General features: G+C 33.5%; 1 protein-coding gene across 1 annotated transcript in view; it reads right to left on the bottom strand.

The window, feature by feature from the left end:
• The window catches only part of LOC106663269 (hemicentin-1-like), a 242,533-nt gene that overhangs the window by 86,819 nt on the left and 139,135 nt on the right, over positions 1-16,579 (bottom strand). The window contains exons 8-9 of the mRNA XM_024227612.1: positions 3,689-3,819; positions 2,122-2,281 (exon numbers count right to left, since the gene is read on the bottom strand). Of these exons, the coding sequence (XP_024083380.1) occupies positions 2,122-2,281; positions 3,689-3,819 (291 nt within the window). The remainder of the gene's footprint in view (positions 1-2,121; positions 2,282-3,688; positions 3,820-16,579) is intronic.

The raw sequence follows: 16,579 nt of genomic DNA, 5'->3' as shown, positions 1-16,579 counted from the left end.
GTATATAATTAAATATTTAACTGGGTACATGATCCCAAAACACTGTTTACATCATATAGTCTTAATATTGCACAAAGAAGAAGAAGAATTCAGGAAGAAATCAAATATAATGATATGGGATATAGATGACTCCAAAACAAATAAAAGAACCGTATCAGGCGTTTTTTTACAAGCCAAAATATGATCAATCAGACTCATGAGGGAAGTACACATCGGTCTTTCAAGAAGAAATAAATGTCATCCACTTTGTACCTTAGAAAATCTCAAAATAGGTTACATCGGTAAAAACATCCTCATAGGATTGAATAGCCAAGCAGGTATGAAGCATAAACATGTAAAAAAATCACATCAAAATTAGTTAGTGAACGTATCCAAAATCTCCGACACCTGGGGAAACACGACAAACCTGATTATATTGCCAGGGCACAAAGGAGTTTTGGGGAATAAAAATGCAAACATACTGGCGAGAGAATGATCTATAAAACTAATTATTATCACAAAGTGTATACTTGTGATAACGATAGTTGCCCGACACAGTAAAACAGTAACTTAGGTTAAGTTACAAAGAAGAAGAAATTGCTAGTTTTATTATTTTTGAATTCTAAACAGGTCTTTACTGACATAACCTAGGGCCAAGGGCGACAAAGAAGACTCGGGAGAAAGAATTGCTTTGATCTATTACTTCTTCAGAGAAAAATCTTGTCTATGTTATGTATATTTCTTTTTTCGATGAGTGTTGACTAACTTCGTATGTTTACTAATAACATTAAACAACAATAGTTATAATTGAGGCGCCGGTGTCCTCAACGGTACGCATCACTGTAAGGTGAAGGTCTCCGGTTCGAATCCAGCGGCCTTGCATTCGAACCCGACATATTTACAAATGGGCTGTTTTCAAAAACACCGACACCCTGAGGGTTTGTACGATCTCTGCTGTTGCGAACTCTTGTTAAAAAAAGGAAAGAAAAAAGTTAGAATTTTAAATTAAGAGACGTTTAGGAAAGAGGCCAAATAGCAAAAAAATTTAATTTAATTTATTAGTCGAGCTTTTAAGGAATACCACCCTTTCTTAAGGAAAATAAGAAAATATAATTACCGTTTTCAAAAGGTCAATAGATTTTAACAATAAACAAACTTTTAAAGCGTACGATTTCGAGGTACAATAAATGTAATTATACCAAAACATTCTTAACAAAAATATAACCAGACCTAAAGTAGAAGTAAGTAAAGGTAGAGTAGCGGCGTATCAAGCCGAAGGTCGTGGGTTCGAATCCCGCTCGTGACACTGACTTTTTTATCTCAATAAAAACCTTAATTAATTGAATGATAGGAATTGGTCAAGCGGACCACGAAAACTAGTGAATCTAAAGTAGAAGGCCGAAGTATAGCGTATATCAAGGTTTAAATATGAAATGAAACTAACTAGCTCTTGAAAATGAATGAATAATGATAATTAACTGAATATCCAACTGAATCAGGATTTTTAAATTTATGCTTTAGGAAATAAATTAGAAGTTCAAGTCGTCGTCTAAGTTGCTTTTAAATGTAAGACAATTTCCTTTGTAATGCCAACTCACCCCTAGATAATAATGGGCGAAGTTCGTCACTTTGATCAAGAATTTTTCTGTTTCCTTAGCATAAGTAGCTTATTTAAGATTAAAGGAGTCTTCCCACGGTTCAACGTAGTTACTAGAGATTACAAGTTACGTTGTCAAGTCGCTGTAAAGTGAGCTTATCATCCTCGACCTAAATTGGACTAGACGTATATTAATATCCAAGTAAAAAGAGCCAATGCCAAGGAAGAGATGAAATATGTACGATCCTGCGTTTCTATTCAACCTTTATAATAAAAATAAATAGTAAACTAATAATGAACTTTAAAATTTATTGTTAATGGCGTATTTGTGTTTGGATTTTTTATAACGAAACTGCATAATAATGTTGCACTTACTATTTATCAAATAAGCTTCATTAAATTGTTATTTTTTAACCAGATTGTGTTGACAGTAAAAGTGACAAGTGTTGGTTTTTTAGTAGAAGGTAAATTACATTATGAGCAAGGAGAGAGAAAAAAAAATTAACCTGCTACAATAATTAAACGAGATTTTTATAAATACGTACACATGACTTTTAGTATGACGGGATTACTCGTTCCTTTGCCTTCAGTGTTAGCGGCCAGACATGTGAATTCGCCTGCTCTCGCCTTTGTAACGCCTTGTATGACCAAGCTATGGTCACTGAAGATGACACCTCCGCTCACGTTGTGGTGAATTTCTTCTCCCTGTTAACATAATATTATGAAACCTAATATAAATTTATATATAAAAAAGAATTACAGAGAATTATATTAAATTGCATTGGTATAATGATATTTAACCGACTAGCAGACTCCAGAAAAATAGTACTAGAATCAATGTCAATTTATACTGCGCCAACTACGCCGTAGAAATATGCCTTAAAGAATTGGTTGCTTTCCCAGGTTATATCTTGCTATTGCTAGCTTTATTAGCTTTACTCATGCAACGCTAACGTCGATGGTGTTTTTACTTGATCTCCCTCCAACGGTTTTAATGTACTGGTAATAATAGAGATTTTATTTTACTTAAATACCTGAAAGGGAACATCTCAGTTAATATTCGATCTATATTAAATGTATATTGTTTGAACGTTAATACAATTTTTGAATACAAAAAGAAAAGGTAATCATTGAAATTAATATGTTCGCCTATTGACAAATTTGTGAGATTTATGATGAGGGTGGAAATGAACCGATTTAGTCGTACCCGATCTTTCTGTTCTGCTACCAGACTTTTATGTACATTTTAACAATCAGTGATACAATTCACAAAATGTAAGCGATTTGAAATACTAAAAGTATTTATAACAATTTGACTTTGGGAGCTGAAGTAACCGACTCTCTATCATATCGCCAGCCTCCCTTTCTCAGGGCATCGTCAGTTAAGAATAAAAATATAGATACAATGAACACAAGTTTAGCAGATTTATATAAAAAACTTTAACGATTTAAAGACAAATTAGACTGGTTAGCATTTATACTGTCCCGGAGAACCGGATAGTCCTTAGGGTAATTTGGGAAGAAACACCTCCATTCACGCTAATAAATTAGATTTACAAACCATACACTATTCGCACTGCCACATACTACTCGATAAATAATCCGTCGTCTCTACTTTTACACTAATAAATTATATTCGCTCAGTACGTTGTTAAACAAACAACAGATTCTCATTCACATAAATACAGATATACAACACACGGTCTTACCACTCTGTTGTCGCAGATAAATACATTAGTTCCAAAAAACAACATGTAAATACATTTTTTTAAATTCAATTTATTTAAATAAATAAATGTGTCTAAATAAATAAAAAGATCTATCAACTACATTTTTGGAAATAGGTTGTCAGGCATATGATCATACAGGCTGTATGTAATTATTTTTCTATTTGACATACTTTTGGCAATAATGATAATTTCTAACACTTCTTGTACAAAGTGTTTTCCGATTGTAAAATACGGTTAAACCAAGCGGATGTGACAGAAAGTATCAAGTTGGATTATTTTATTTGAATTGCAAGGTGGTTACGTATGAGATAAAACACAATAATAAAACGGCGTTGTTTAACAGTTCAATTAAGTGACTTCGAATATTGGAAATTATACTTACGTTGTGGAACCATGCTAATCTGTAGGTTTTTGGATTGGCTCTGATATTGCATTCAAAATATACGTCGTCTCCTTCCTTGATGTCGTCGGCGTTGAGATTGGAACCCATCTTTAACGTCACCAGCGGCATATCTGTAACAAAATGAGTGTATATTAGTTTATAAATAAATATTGCATACAAAAAGATACAGGTTTTTCTAACTATTGAGAAAGACAAATTTGAAAAATAAATGCACATGTGAACTAGTATGTAAAATCCTATCAAATCGACCGTTGCTTCAGTGTGAGGTGAAGCTGCGAGTTTTCAAAAGTCTAACAGATACAAGCCAACGTCCCACAAGGGAGCATACTTGGTCTCATCATTTATATCATTTATACTGCTGAACTACCTACTCACCCGAATTCCATCTTCACCACCTATGTGGACGATATGCAAATTTGTCGTCTAACTCTAATCCTATCCATGCTACCTCCAACATCCAAGAACACCTTGAGTTAAAAAATGGAGGACTAGACTTCATGAAAAAAATGTACTCAGGGTTCACATTGAAAAAACAGTGTTGTTCACTGTTCATCAGCAGCAAAGAAATACAGATTTCCATGCAAATCGAATACTTAGGACTATGCCTAGACAGCAGACTGACCTGGAATCCTCACATAAGTTTTAAAAGAAAACAACTTATAGAAGATTTGGACAACTACGAAAACTTCTAAGGCCGAACCTTATCTTGATCGTCAAAACTAAACTCACCTTACACAAGACTTTACTGCGACCCCTTTGGACATACTAACCAGTTGCATGTTGATTCTTCCAAGCCATCCAATATCCATCTCATCCAACCCTTATAATCAAAAGTTCTCAGACAAATTGTCAAAGCTCCTTATTACCTCACTAACCTCACTATCCACAACGACGTCAAAATTCCTTTTGTCAACGAACTGATCTGATCCCGATTTCAAAAGTTTCACACCATCTTCTCGATCCTTCCTAACCTTCTTCTTGAGCCCTTTCTACACAATCCCGTCCTTAGAACCCGTATGTCGCCTTAATTGGTGATGGCCTCAAAAAGTTTTGTGATTGTAATATGCACTATTATGTACAGAGTACGAATAAAATACTTTTTAAAAAATGTACAATTAGATATTCGGCCTATAAAGAGCTAAAGACAACACACTGCTCTGCAGGTTAAAGTCATTATTTTGTTTATTATCGCACCTGTGCGCAATTTAATAATATAATGTTCAACCATAATTCCAACCAATTCAACCACAAAATAAGTTTCTAGTCAGGAAGACCTTCTTCGTTCACTTCTGCTTCTTACTTTAGAGAAATTAAAAGTAGGGAACACTCTCTATTTATATACTCCCTATTTAATTATACCTTAAAATATTTTAGAGTAGTATTAAGAGAAACTAAGCTATATGTTTTTAACAGGTCCCCGTCTTCTCAGAATTGAGATAAAAGGTTAAAATAACTCACCTTCTGTATTCAAAATATATTCGTTACGCATGCTTTTAATATATGTAATTGCGATATAAGTTCCGACAACGTGATGAATGGTAAAGCGGCTAAGTTTGTAACTTAACGACTTCATTAAGGACTTTCATTGGCAGAAGTTGCCATCTGGATAAACATAGCTCGCTAAGTAATTGCCGCTTTTAAATGTCAAAAGTATATCAATAAATTACTTGTAAAGGTTTTTCCTCTAACAGCATGAGGAAAGGTTAGGTCAAAGTTAGTCCCATTCTTAATATGACCCGCATGAACCACTGTTATATCACAGGCCACATGCGACTTCACAAAACCTTTTCCTTTCCCGTTTGTTTCGAATCTAGCCATAACCTTTAAATAAAGCGGATATCGTATGATGGTAAGTTTTTCAGCATGTTGTCTGCCACCATGGAAAAGAGATAAACTTCAGTTCAGCCCAAATAAAAACGCTTTTCTCTAACTTTACACCGCCTTTTGGGAAGACTAGGTCGCACAATTACACAGAAGACAAACACATTGAGTGAGTAGAAATCCTTTGATTGAATATAAAAAATATATTTTGCATTGTATAAATTCACTTTTCCACATCCTAAATGTAATTGTAATATGTAAACAATGTTTGTAAATCCCAGGCCCTGAAGATGATCTCAATAATGATCGAAACTTTCGCACGATAAAGAAAATGTTTTTCTGAAACCTACATCACACCAGACCGCATCTCACGATTTCTGAATAATTATCGATTAACGGTCACTAATCACCACACATTTCTATACGATAAAAAATATTCTTGAAATTCATGTAGAACAATGACAGAAAAACATATTTAAAAAATTACTTAAAATATATTTTTTGGCACCTAGGACCTATTGACAAGAACACTCGGACACGTATCTAATAATTGTCGACCTAGTCTTCCCAAAAGGCGGTGTAAAGTTAGAGAAAAGCGTTTTTATTTGGGCTGAACTAAAGTTTATCTCTTTTCCATGGTGGCAGACAACATGCTGAAAAACTTAACATCATACGATATCCGCTTTATTTAAAGGTTATGGCTAGATTATCCTTTAAGGATTATATAGAAAGGGATAATTAGGAAAAGGAAAGCTAAATTGTTGGACAATTAGACTATGTGAAAAATATTTGATGTATGGAATGTAATGTAATGATATATGTATGTTATCTATATTGAATTTGATTAAGATATTGGCGTAGCTGCGACTGCGTTTACATGTATCTGTAACAGTCTGTACATGTATCTGATGCTGTGTTTATCTCTGTTGATTAAACCATTTCTAAGAAATTACGTTTATGTTTGTTTTGTTCTGTATGTAATATTTTTGGATTTTTAAAGTCGAAATTGTGTTGGTGTTCAAAATGGTGGGTCGCGAGTGCTGCATGATTTTGCTTGGGATTTTTGCAATCATTGATATTGCTTTACTCTCTTGTCCAGATATTGGGATGTAAGACCAATGTAAGTTGCCGAACAGGTTAAACAGTTGATCTTGTAGATTACGTCGGATTTATTTGTTACTGGTGTGGGATCTTTAATTTTGAAAAAAAGAGTGGATTGTTTTATAATTTTTGAAAGCTATTTTGTAGTTATCGGACGAGAGAAATGTGTTTAATTTATGTGATAAGCCTTGAATAAATGGCATGGAAATGTATGCTGGTTTGTTTGTATTTGATAGACTTAATGTAGTATTATTCGTAACAGTGGATGGTGTTAGTGTTGAGTTGTAGTTGTTGATTATTCTGTTAATAATGTGTTTAGGGTAAAGTTTTTAATGTTTTTATATCTTTATGTTCTTGTGGTGAAATGAATCATGGCTTAGGGTAATCATTCTGTGAAGTAACCCTTTAGCCGTGTTTATTATTGTATGAAGAGGATGGTGAGATGTAACGTGTGATGTCAAAAACCAAGAAACACCGATCGCTATCTCAACTTTACGTGTTAAATGTTTTTCTGAAACCTACATCACACCAGACCACATCTCACGATTTCTGAATAAATATTTTTTATCAAAAGATTCGTTTTTTTACACGGGTTATGACAATAATATGCAAGAATGTATTGAATGAGGTTCGATATTAGATGCTTCCAGTAAACAGGCCAAAATAACTGGTTTGTAAAAAAAAAAAAAAAATTAGGAATAGTTTTAAGCACCTTGTAAAATAATTAAATATGAATTTTCACGGCAATAAAAATGCAGACATTTTTGGCTAGATTCGCCGGGTTGGATTACTTGTTTCTCGATTATGACTGTCGTTCCACATAAAAATGCGTAACTCTACATTTTATGCTTTATACTAAATTATGCATGATCGTAGTAAATTAGATTAGGCATATAAAAGTTTATAAAAAAAGAAAAACTCTGTCAGGAAAGAGGGCTGATTTTTAAAAAAATCTTCCTCTAAAGTCAGTAAATATGGTTTTTATAGCCAACTGAAATCAACATTTTAGGACTTGATTAACCGGGGGCAATTTTTTGACCCTAGGTCTAGTGTTAATACAAATTCATAATTCCTCCGAATGTAATTCAATGTCCACTGAAATTACAACCGAAATATGTCAATAACGTTTGGATTTTATGCTTTTTAACCTCGGTATCTATTGCACCAGTAGTTACTTAATAAGGTCGAAAAATAATAGACACCTGTCCGCACCTTTTGCATGGGACAAAGGAGCTGAGAAAAAATATTTAAATAATTTACATACTTTTAAATAACATAGTTTTCTGCCTTTGTGTGCATGCACATCAGTTAATTTTAAAAAAAATTGAATTTGTTTTTATCATCCTTTTTAAGTTCTTAAAAAATATTTTTTATAATGAACAAAAATCAATATTTTTCTGTTTGATTAGTCGGGGACAATTTTTTTGATCCGATAGATAAGTTCCTTTAAAAAATACTTTTTTTTTTACGTGCATCCGACATCTAGGTCATTTCAGCCCCCAACTAAGTTCATATTCTATTTACCCTTTCAAACACTACATTCATAGAAATACCTTCATACACATAAATACATCCATACAGTACACTCATTCCGTTTGGTCGGTGGAGTACTTGATATTCCTTAACCGACCCTATACTCGAACTAATAATACATAATTCCTTTGGATTTTATGGAATGTCCATGGTAATAAACAGGTTAGAAAACCAAGTGGTTTTATTTTCAGCCTATGTCAACAATGTTTATATTTATGTCATTATAATTGAGAACAAAAAGGATAATATTGACAAAAACTTCAAAAAACTTTATATCTCCGATTGCAGCTGATTTACAGAGACCAACCTGAATTTTCACTAGTTCAAATCCTTTTAACTTTTGTACCTACTAGGCCGAAAAAAAGTAGACACTTGTCCGAGCCTTCTTCCTAATGGGTTCTAGCAGCCCAGGAAAATAAACATTTAAAATAATTTATATAATATTTTAAATTATCGTTTTCTCCCTATTTTGTGCATCAATTTTAGGATTAATAAGATTTAATTGATTTGTCCTTTTATGGAAAATGGTTTTGATTTGGATACAGTATACAAAATTTATAAAAAAGGAAATACGTGTAAGTAAGCCATTTTTTTTAATTAGGTTTCTTTAATCTTCTTTTGAGCCTTAATACGATTTTTTATGGCAAATAATAATAAACATTTTTGGGTTTGATTAGGCAGGTGGAGTTTTTTAATCTGATGTCTGAAGTTTCTCATAAAAATTATTAACTCCTGCGGATGTTATCTAATGTGCACGGTACTACACCCTATTACAAGATAAATCTGTCCAACTTCAGCCTATGGCATCATATTTTTACTTTATATCATTATAGTTGAGAACAAGAAGGATTAAACCATCAAAAACTCCTCAAACGTTTTAATATTTGTTTATAATTATAATATATTAACTTAACTAATAATTTCAATTCACTAATTTCGTGGTCAGCTTGACCAATTAATAACTTATAATTAATTATGGTTTTGGTTGAGATAAAACGTCAGCGTCACAAGAGGGATTCGAACCCACGATCTTCGCCTAGATACGCCGCTGCTCTACCACTTGAGCTATCGTGCCCTCGATCCTCTCGGACACTAACTTCCCATCTCAACCCATCTCAAAAGAGGAAAAATTAAAAAGGTGTGGTTGAGGTGGGAAGTTAGTGTCCGAGTGGATCGAGGTCACGATAGCTCAAGTGGTAGAGCAGCGGTGTATTTAGCCGAAGGTCGTGGGTTCGAATCCCTCTTGTGACGCTGACGTTTTATCTCAACCAAAACCTTAATTAATTCAAAAGAATTTATTTGGTCAAGCGGACCACGAAACCTAATAAAATGTTATAAGGATAATGTGTTACTCATACTTTTTTGCCAGTCAGAACAAAAAAAAAATCACTTGTGAGTACATAAATGTATCAACTACAAGTATGTTACATATTAAATAACTATTGTTCGTAGGTGTTAGCCTTGATAAAGTAAATACATTTTTCGAAACGTCTGCCTAAAGAATAGGATTTTTCACAAAAGGTCATCATTATTTTTCCTCATTCTTGACATAAATACAAATGAATAGTGAATAATTATCAAGCTCTCTTGTTATATTTTTAGTTAGACCGTTTGGATTTAATGACGTCGGAGGATCGAAACGTGGGATTTCAATTTTTCCGGCAACCCCTCGTAAAGATCGGTGATTGTTTTAAATATCAATTTCAACATAAAGGGCCTAAGCGAATCTCCATATAATCCATATAAGAAGTTACGAAGTCCCTGATAAAAGCAGTACTTGCGAGAGTTGCTGAAATTTTCTAAAGGTTCACTCTAACTCTGTAAACGCGCGGAAAGCCCTAAAGCTTCCCGACTTATATGATTATGTTTTGTTCAACCTGAGCTTTCACAATTTAGATCTACGTACTCAAAAGAGCTTTCAAGATTGCTCGCGTTTTAAGAAGTTCAAGCTTTTCTCTGAACCTCCCTTCTCATCCAGGGCTCAACTGTATATAAATATTCTCTTATACGCAACACCGTGGATTAACCAGTTAATCTCTTAAGCTCTGCATTTTTTCACGTCCATTTAGTTCTTTTTACAAAAAGAAAAGTTATGATGATATGTAATGTAGGTTGTTGAACAATATAATGAAGCAAGGAACTTTCTTTATTTACAGAATTTTTCGACATCATGAAATGAGTCCTTTTCATGTATTTCTAGTACACGTAATACAATTGTTGGTTAGACATAAAAATATTTAGACATTGTTTTTAGATAATATATAAATGATTTCAGTTTTCATTTTATTTATTATTATTTTAAAACCAAAATAAAATCTTATTTTATTAGAGATTTATACATTTATTCATTAAGGAAATGGTTTATTTTTTGTTGATTAATTACGTTGAAAATATTTATCAGTTTTATTATCAAATGTTACATCGGAAATATTTGATTTTGTTAGCGTTTCAGTTTTATCGGAAACTGTATTACCAATGATAAACCTACAAGAGAATGCAGTACGTGCAGAATGAATTGTATTCGTATTAATCATTACAAATCAATAAAACGCATGAAGACTCCACGCAAGGCAACATTTGGCGTTATTAACCGTCCTGGCAATTAGAGGAATTATGGCTTTAAGTGGGACATATATAGTTTGCGGTTTGACTATTAAGCAATTTTCCCAAGTTAATGGTTACGCCGTTATACGCGATAACACATTTGAGAGAAAACCTTATTTTTATAGGATAGTCAAATCTATGGATTTATTGCCGATCGTACGGAGCATACGATTTCTTAGCAATAAATCACAGAAGGTAATAAAAACTCTGGCCAGATAGGTTTATTGGAGTAAGATATTCAGTGTATTATTGCCAGTAGCGATACACATACGAAACCCATTCTCTGTAATTGGTTTAATGGCACCGCACAATGGCAAATACCATAACAAGACTTTGAAAATACAGAAGACATATTGAAATTTTTACGATAAATAGAAGTTGAACCAATAAATTTAGTTGATTTTTATTTTGTTTTAATGACAGAACTGTCGTTGAAATATAAATGTTAGTGCTTTTTGTTTGATTGGATTTTGTTAAAAAGTAAGTTAAGCTTTTAAAAAGTTACTATTTAGTACAGAATTGTAAAATTACCTGCGTTTCTAATTGATTAACAGAGACGACATTTGTGCCCGTACCTGATTTTTACGGGTTCTATGAATGAAATCGAATTGAAATCGACATTTCAAATATTTTGAAAACCATCGTAAGAAGGCTAAACTGCCGTTTTGTCGTGTAATGGCTTCTATGGTTTAGGTATTATTTATTTCTTGGCGTTGTAGATTTGTTTTATCCCATTTGTGCCTCGCGATGATGACGGGGGATTTCTGAATCGCTTTTTTAACTTGTCCAGACGCAAGAGATTCTTTAAACATGGTAGTAAGAAGAGGCTCATTTATGGCTTCATGAAACATACTAGAGAAAAAAATTTTATTTCGAAATCGTGAGATGCGGTCTGGTGTGATGTAGGTTTCAGAAAAACATTTTCTTTATCGTGCCAACGTTTCGATCTTTATTGAGATCATCATCAGGGCCTGGGATTTACAAACATTGTTTACATTATTCAGAAATGGTGAGATGCGGTCTGGTGTGATCTAGGTTTCAGAAAAACATTTTCTTTATCGTGCCAACGTTTCGATCTTTATTGAGATCATCTTCAGGGCTCAAAGTGTTTGTCTTCTGTGTAATTGTGCCATTCTTGCGTGTCGTGTCGAGAGTGCCCAATGTTTTTCTGAAACCTACAACACACCAGACCGCATCTCACGATTTCTAAATAAATATCGATTAACTGTCACTAATCACCACACATTTCTAGAGAAATAATTTCTTTTTTGGTGTATTGCATTATTCTGGAAAGAAAGGGAAAAACATTTTGTTGAACTTTTGGACCAATTGTTTAACTGACAAATTAAAGCTTGTCAGCTAGAATTAAACTGGAAACTAGCTTATTACGAGAATGTGTTTTATGTTTGAGTTTACATAAAATATTCTAACATAAATTCCATTAATATCTTGCTAATTGATAAACCGAATTTGACGGGACTTGGCCCAATTATCGAACAGTTATGACCTTATCTACCGTGAAAATTTTACACGATTCGGCGGAATCAACCTCAGGGATTAAATCATTATCCGATGATAGCAGAAAGTTACAATAACACTGAAATAAAACTAATATAACGGAAAGGCTTTTCTGAATTTTCCTCGTTTTGTTTATATGTTCATCACTAAGAATTCACCTTACACGTAAGTTTTGCTATTTATGCCTTTATTAAGCTGAATCAACATAAATATCTCTTCCCCTCTTTGATTTATGATTTCACTACCATGAATTTTGCTTACTCTGCTTATATTAATTACCTTAAAACGGCTTTCAAGTTTTATTAAAGTACACGCACTGTGTAAAATCCATAATTAAAATATGCATTGCCATCACACTCTATATTTATTGTTTTGTAATGAAAACATTTATTTCGTAATTGATTCTTACATATTAGAGCGTATTTTATAGCAATGACATGATGTACTCAATTATTTTAATTATTTTTGTGGCATCTTTTTAATGCACCATAAGTTACAGTTATTTTTAATATTTTTTCTTTTTTAAGTCACTAACGGGCTGAGTGATGGGTTTGAGAATACAGATTCGACGTGATTCATATCATTGCTGGAAGATGGAAGTAGCCTGGGTATGCCATAAATATAAAAACCGGATGATTTAAAAAAAAACGTAGTAGCACACCTTTGTCACTCAATTCAAGGAATTTGATTATTATGCCCGGTTTTGGTCGGTTTATTTCTTCTAGGTTACGTTGTACTCTCCGAAGCATTTCCTCCTGTAGATATATTTAGCTCCACGGTAGGTGTGTTGGGGTCTCTTCTGGTTTTTGCAGAATCTGCTAGTTGATACCAATCTCCCGTAAGTGCCCATCCAGTCCGGTCCGTTAGAAACGCTGTTAGAATTCGGAGACTTATCCTTCTTCCTTTGATACATTCTATTGTGTATTTATGTGTGGTGCTTAGTAAAATTCAAACAATGTTTATAAATCCCAGGCCTGAAGATGATCTCAATAAAGATCGAAACGTTAGCACGACAAAAAAAGTTTTTCCAAAACCTACGTCACACCAACATCTCACGATCTCCGAATAATCATTGGGTATTTATTTCCAAATCTTGCCAGGAGGTTTTTGGATTGTTTGTGACCAGTGAGTGAAGTACGAACATTCTTCAATTTCATTTTCTTTTCGAATGAATTGATGCTCTTGATAGTGTGGACCTTTAAATGACAAATTTATTACTCCTTTAAGCCGAGAACACACCCAATGCAACGCTATACGACGCTACCCGACGCCTTGTCACGTTTTGGTAGGGTGTGGACATCTATGCGACGTCAAGCGCACGCCACGTACAGTCACACAGCGTGTATCACAAATCAGTCTCGCAATCGCAACGCCTCTTTTGTTCTTAATGCATTATTTTGAGCAAACCCATGTAATAAATTGTTAGAGAAATTTTATGAGCACTACCATGTAATAAATTGTTTGTTGAACTTAATTGTTTTAAATCAAGTTATTTTGTTGTTTTGATAAATTTTCTTCCTAACCATCATAATTAAATAATTTTTATAAAAATTCATGAATTTTTGATCTCGTTTAATTTGGTTTACATTAAAATCGGAATGTTGTAATTAATATAACGACAAAATTACATACACTTGGTTTGAAATAAACTACAAAAAATATGAGTGTCCTGTTCTGAAGGTACTCAACGAAAATGGTGTAATTTTATGAGCAAAACCGTGTAATAAGTTGTTAGTTAAATTCATTATGTCAAGAAATGGTATTTTGATCTATTTTCTGTCAAACCATTGAAATTAATTTTTTTTAAATAAAAACTCATTTATTTTTGAACTCGATTAATTTGGTTTATTTTAAAATAGGTATATATGTATTATACCGACAATAATACATAAGTTTGAAATAAAAATATGAGTGTCCGGTTCTTTTGTCTTTTACTGTACTCGATGCGACCCGACGAAAATCTATCCTAAAAAGTGGGGATCGTAGAGCGTAGAGTAGGGTAGCGATGCGTGGCATCGGGCAGATGTGCACGGGGGTAATACAATCTTACGCAACATTGGGCATCGGATTTGCTTCGGGTCATGTCGGGTAGCGTTGCGTCGGGTAAGTGTGTTCCCCGCATTAAGCCAGAAACATGCGCCGCTACCCGATGCTACCCGACGAAAATCCAAACTCCGATTTTCCATAAGGTTGCATTACCCCAGTGCATATCTACCCGATGCTATGCCACGCTAACCTACCCGACGCTCTGCGATCCCCACTGTCTAGATTTTCGTCGGGTCGCATCGGGTAGCGTAATATAGCGTTGCATCGGAGTAAGTGTGTTCCCGGCTTTACTTTTTTATTACTCCATTTTTCAGTGCGCCCTGAAACTCAGAAGAGGGCATCTGTGTTTTGCGCACCTAATCTGTTTATTTTCGTTTTTCGAACAAGCACCGTTTTAATTTTAATGCTCTACTAAGTGCCAGGCTGTCCATGAAGGACATTCAAGATTAAGTTGTTCTTGTTATTGGTTTGTAATGTACGGCCACAATTAAGATCTTTTCTAACCAATTATAACTAATGTGTGAAAATGTGCAATGATAAAAATTGGCTTAAATAGAAGAGTATGATATCATTCAAACATCATGAACTCGATGCCAAATCGAATGCAAGGGCTGATCAACGCAAGATATATAATTTAATCCAAACGGAATGGACAATAGTTAACCATTTTATGGCAACATTTATTTAAAATTGTTTCAATTGGTCCATTTTACCTAAATGTTGCATTTCTTATTAAGAAAATTAAGAAAACGTAGAGTAAACAAACACACATATATANGTGTGTGTGTGTGCGCGCGCGCGCGTGCGTATATATATAACAGATATTAAATATCTACTACGAAAATAAGTGGGGCTACATAGTTTTTTGCTTACCAGTGCATATTATTTGTTTTTAAAAATTATTCAGTACATTTTTTTTTTTCAATATTCCACTTCTACTGAAATTCTAAAGTCGTAACTTCGTTTTGATTGTTTTAACATATACCGATTGTTAATTGGAATGGTCAGAAAACAAATACGTATTTTCAAACCAGCACATTCCATAAATTAAAATACAATAGGATTGCTATCTTGCTCGTTAACGGTGGTTATTTTCAGTTCAAATGCTTTATTGAATTGATTTTATGTGGATAAGGTTAAATAGTGGGGTACCACGTCCAGAAGTTGGAGCCGGTTGAAAACCGTTTTGGTTTTTAGTTATAACATGATATCAAATTTATTTAGACGTACAATTTGTTGGTTTAAAGTATAATGAACAATCCCTTTTTTGTAAAAAGATTGGTGATATTTAAATAAAGCCTCTTATTTTATGAAAAACCGATCATGAATTAGTAAGGTCGAAATTACAAAAATATGGCTGGAATGAAAAGAAAGATCTTTAAATAAATGTATAACGTCCAAATTTTATAGATTTCACTTTCAAGAAATTGAAACAACCAAAGGAAAAACTCATATATATTTTTTTGACATAATTGTATTTGTTTGTTGTCTATTATGTTTTATACATATGAAAAAAGTCGTTAAGTTTTTAACTAAAAAATTCAACTGAGTAATCATTATTATATTACTATTGGGCATAAAAGCTATTTGGTGAGGGATGGTGGTGAAAAATACGATATCACTGTGATTACATAATTTATTGACATTTTTTCTCTTAATATAGGGCTGTATTATATAGGGCTTTATATTAGCTGTAGGGTATGGTTTACTCTGTTTTGGGCCTGATTTACAGCAGACATATACGATGTTTGTGAATTTAGCTCATTGTCACCTCTACCGACCTTTGGTGTCAAATTACTTCCTTTCCAAATATATTTGTATAGATAACTTGCGTAGGCGCTCGTTAAGCGGTTACAGCTGGTTGCACGCACGTCAATTGTGCGGAACCCATTTATCTATTCTAGATTTAACTTTTTCCTTTAAAAAAACCTTACCCGAATCACTTCAAGTTTACCTCAGCATTCGGAATGTGTTATAAGAATTTTTCTGATTTCCGTCGAATTGGATGGAGATATACTAGCCAGTGAAAATTTTCTAAAACGTTAAAAGAGCTCAGCCACTCGATTTGGAAGATCGTCATCGAAACCAGAGTAAACCTCTTAAAAACAATGCCGACATCATTTACCAAAAAAACAGACTTAGAAATTATAATTAGGTGTTTTAACAATGAAGTGCTCCTGTTGAAAATTCATAGAAAATATCTAGGAATTATCTGCGACAAGAAATTAACCAGAAACCATCACCTGA

This window comes from Cimex lectularius, unplaced genomic scaffold (assembly GCF_000648675.2).
Source record: "Cimex lectularius strain Harlan isolate CLEC.00 unplaced genomic scaffold, Clec_2.1 scaffold221, whole genome shotgun sequence".
Lineage (NCBI taxonomy): Eukaryota > Metazoa > Arthropoda > Insecta > Hemiptera > Cimicidae > Cimex > Cimex lectularius.
Note: the sequence above shows the minus strand (reverse complement) of the source record. Positions and strands in the feature narration are given on the sequence as shown.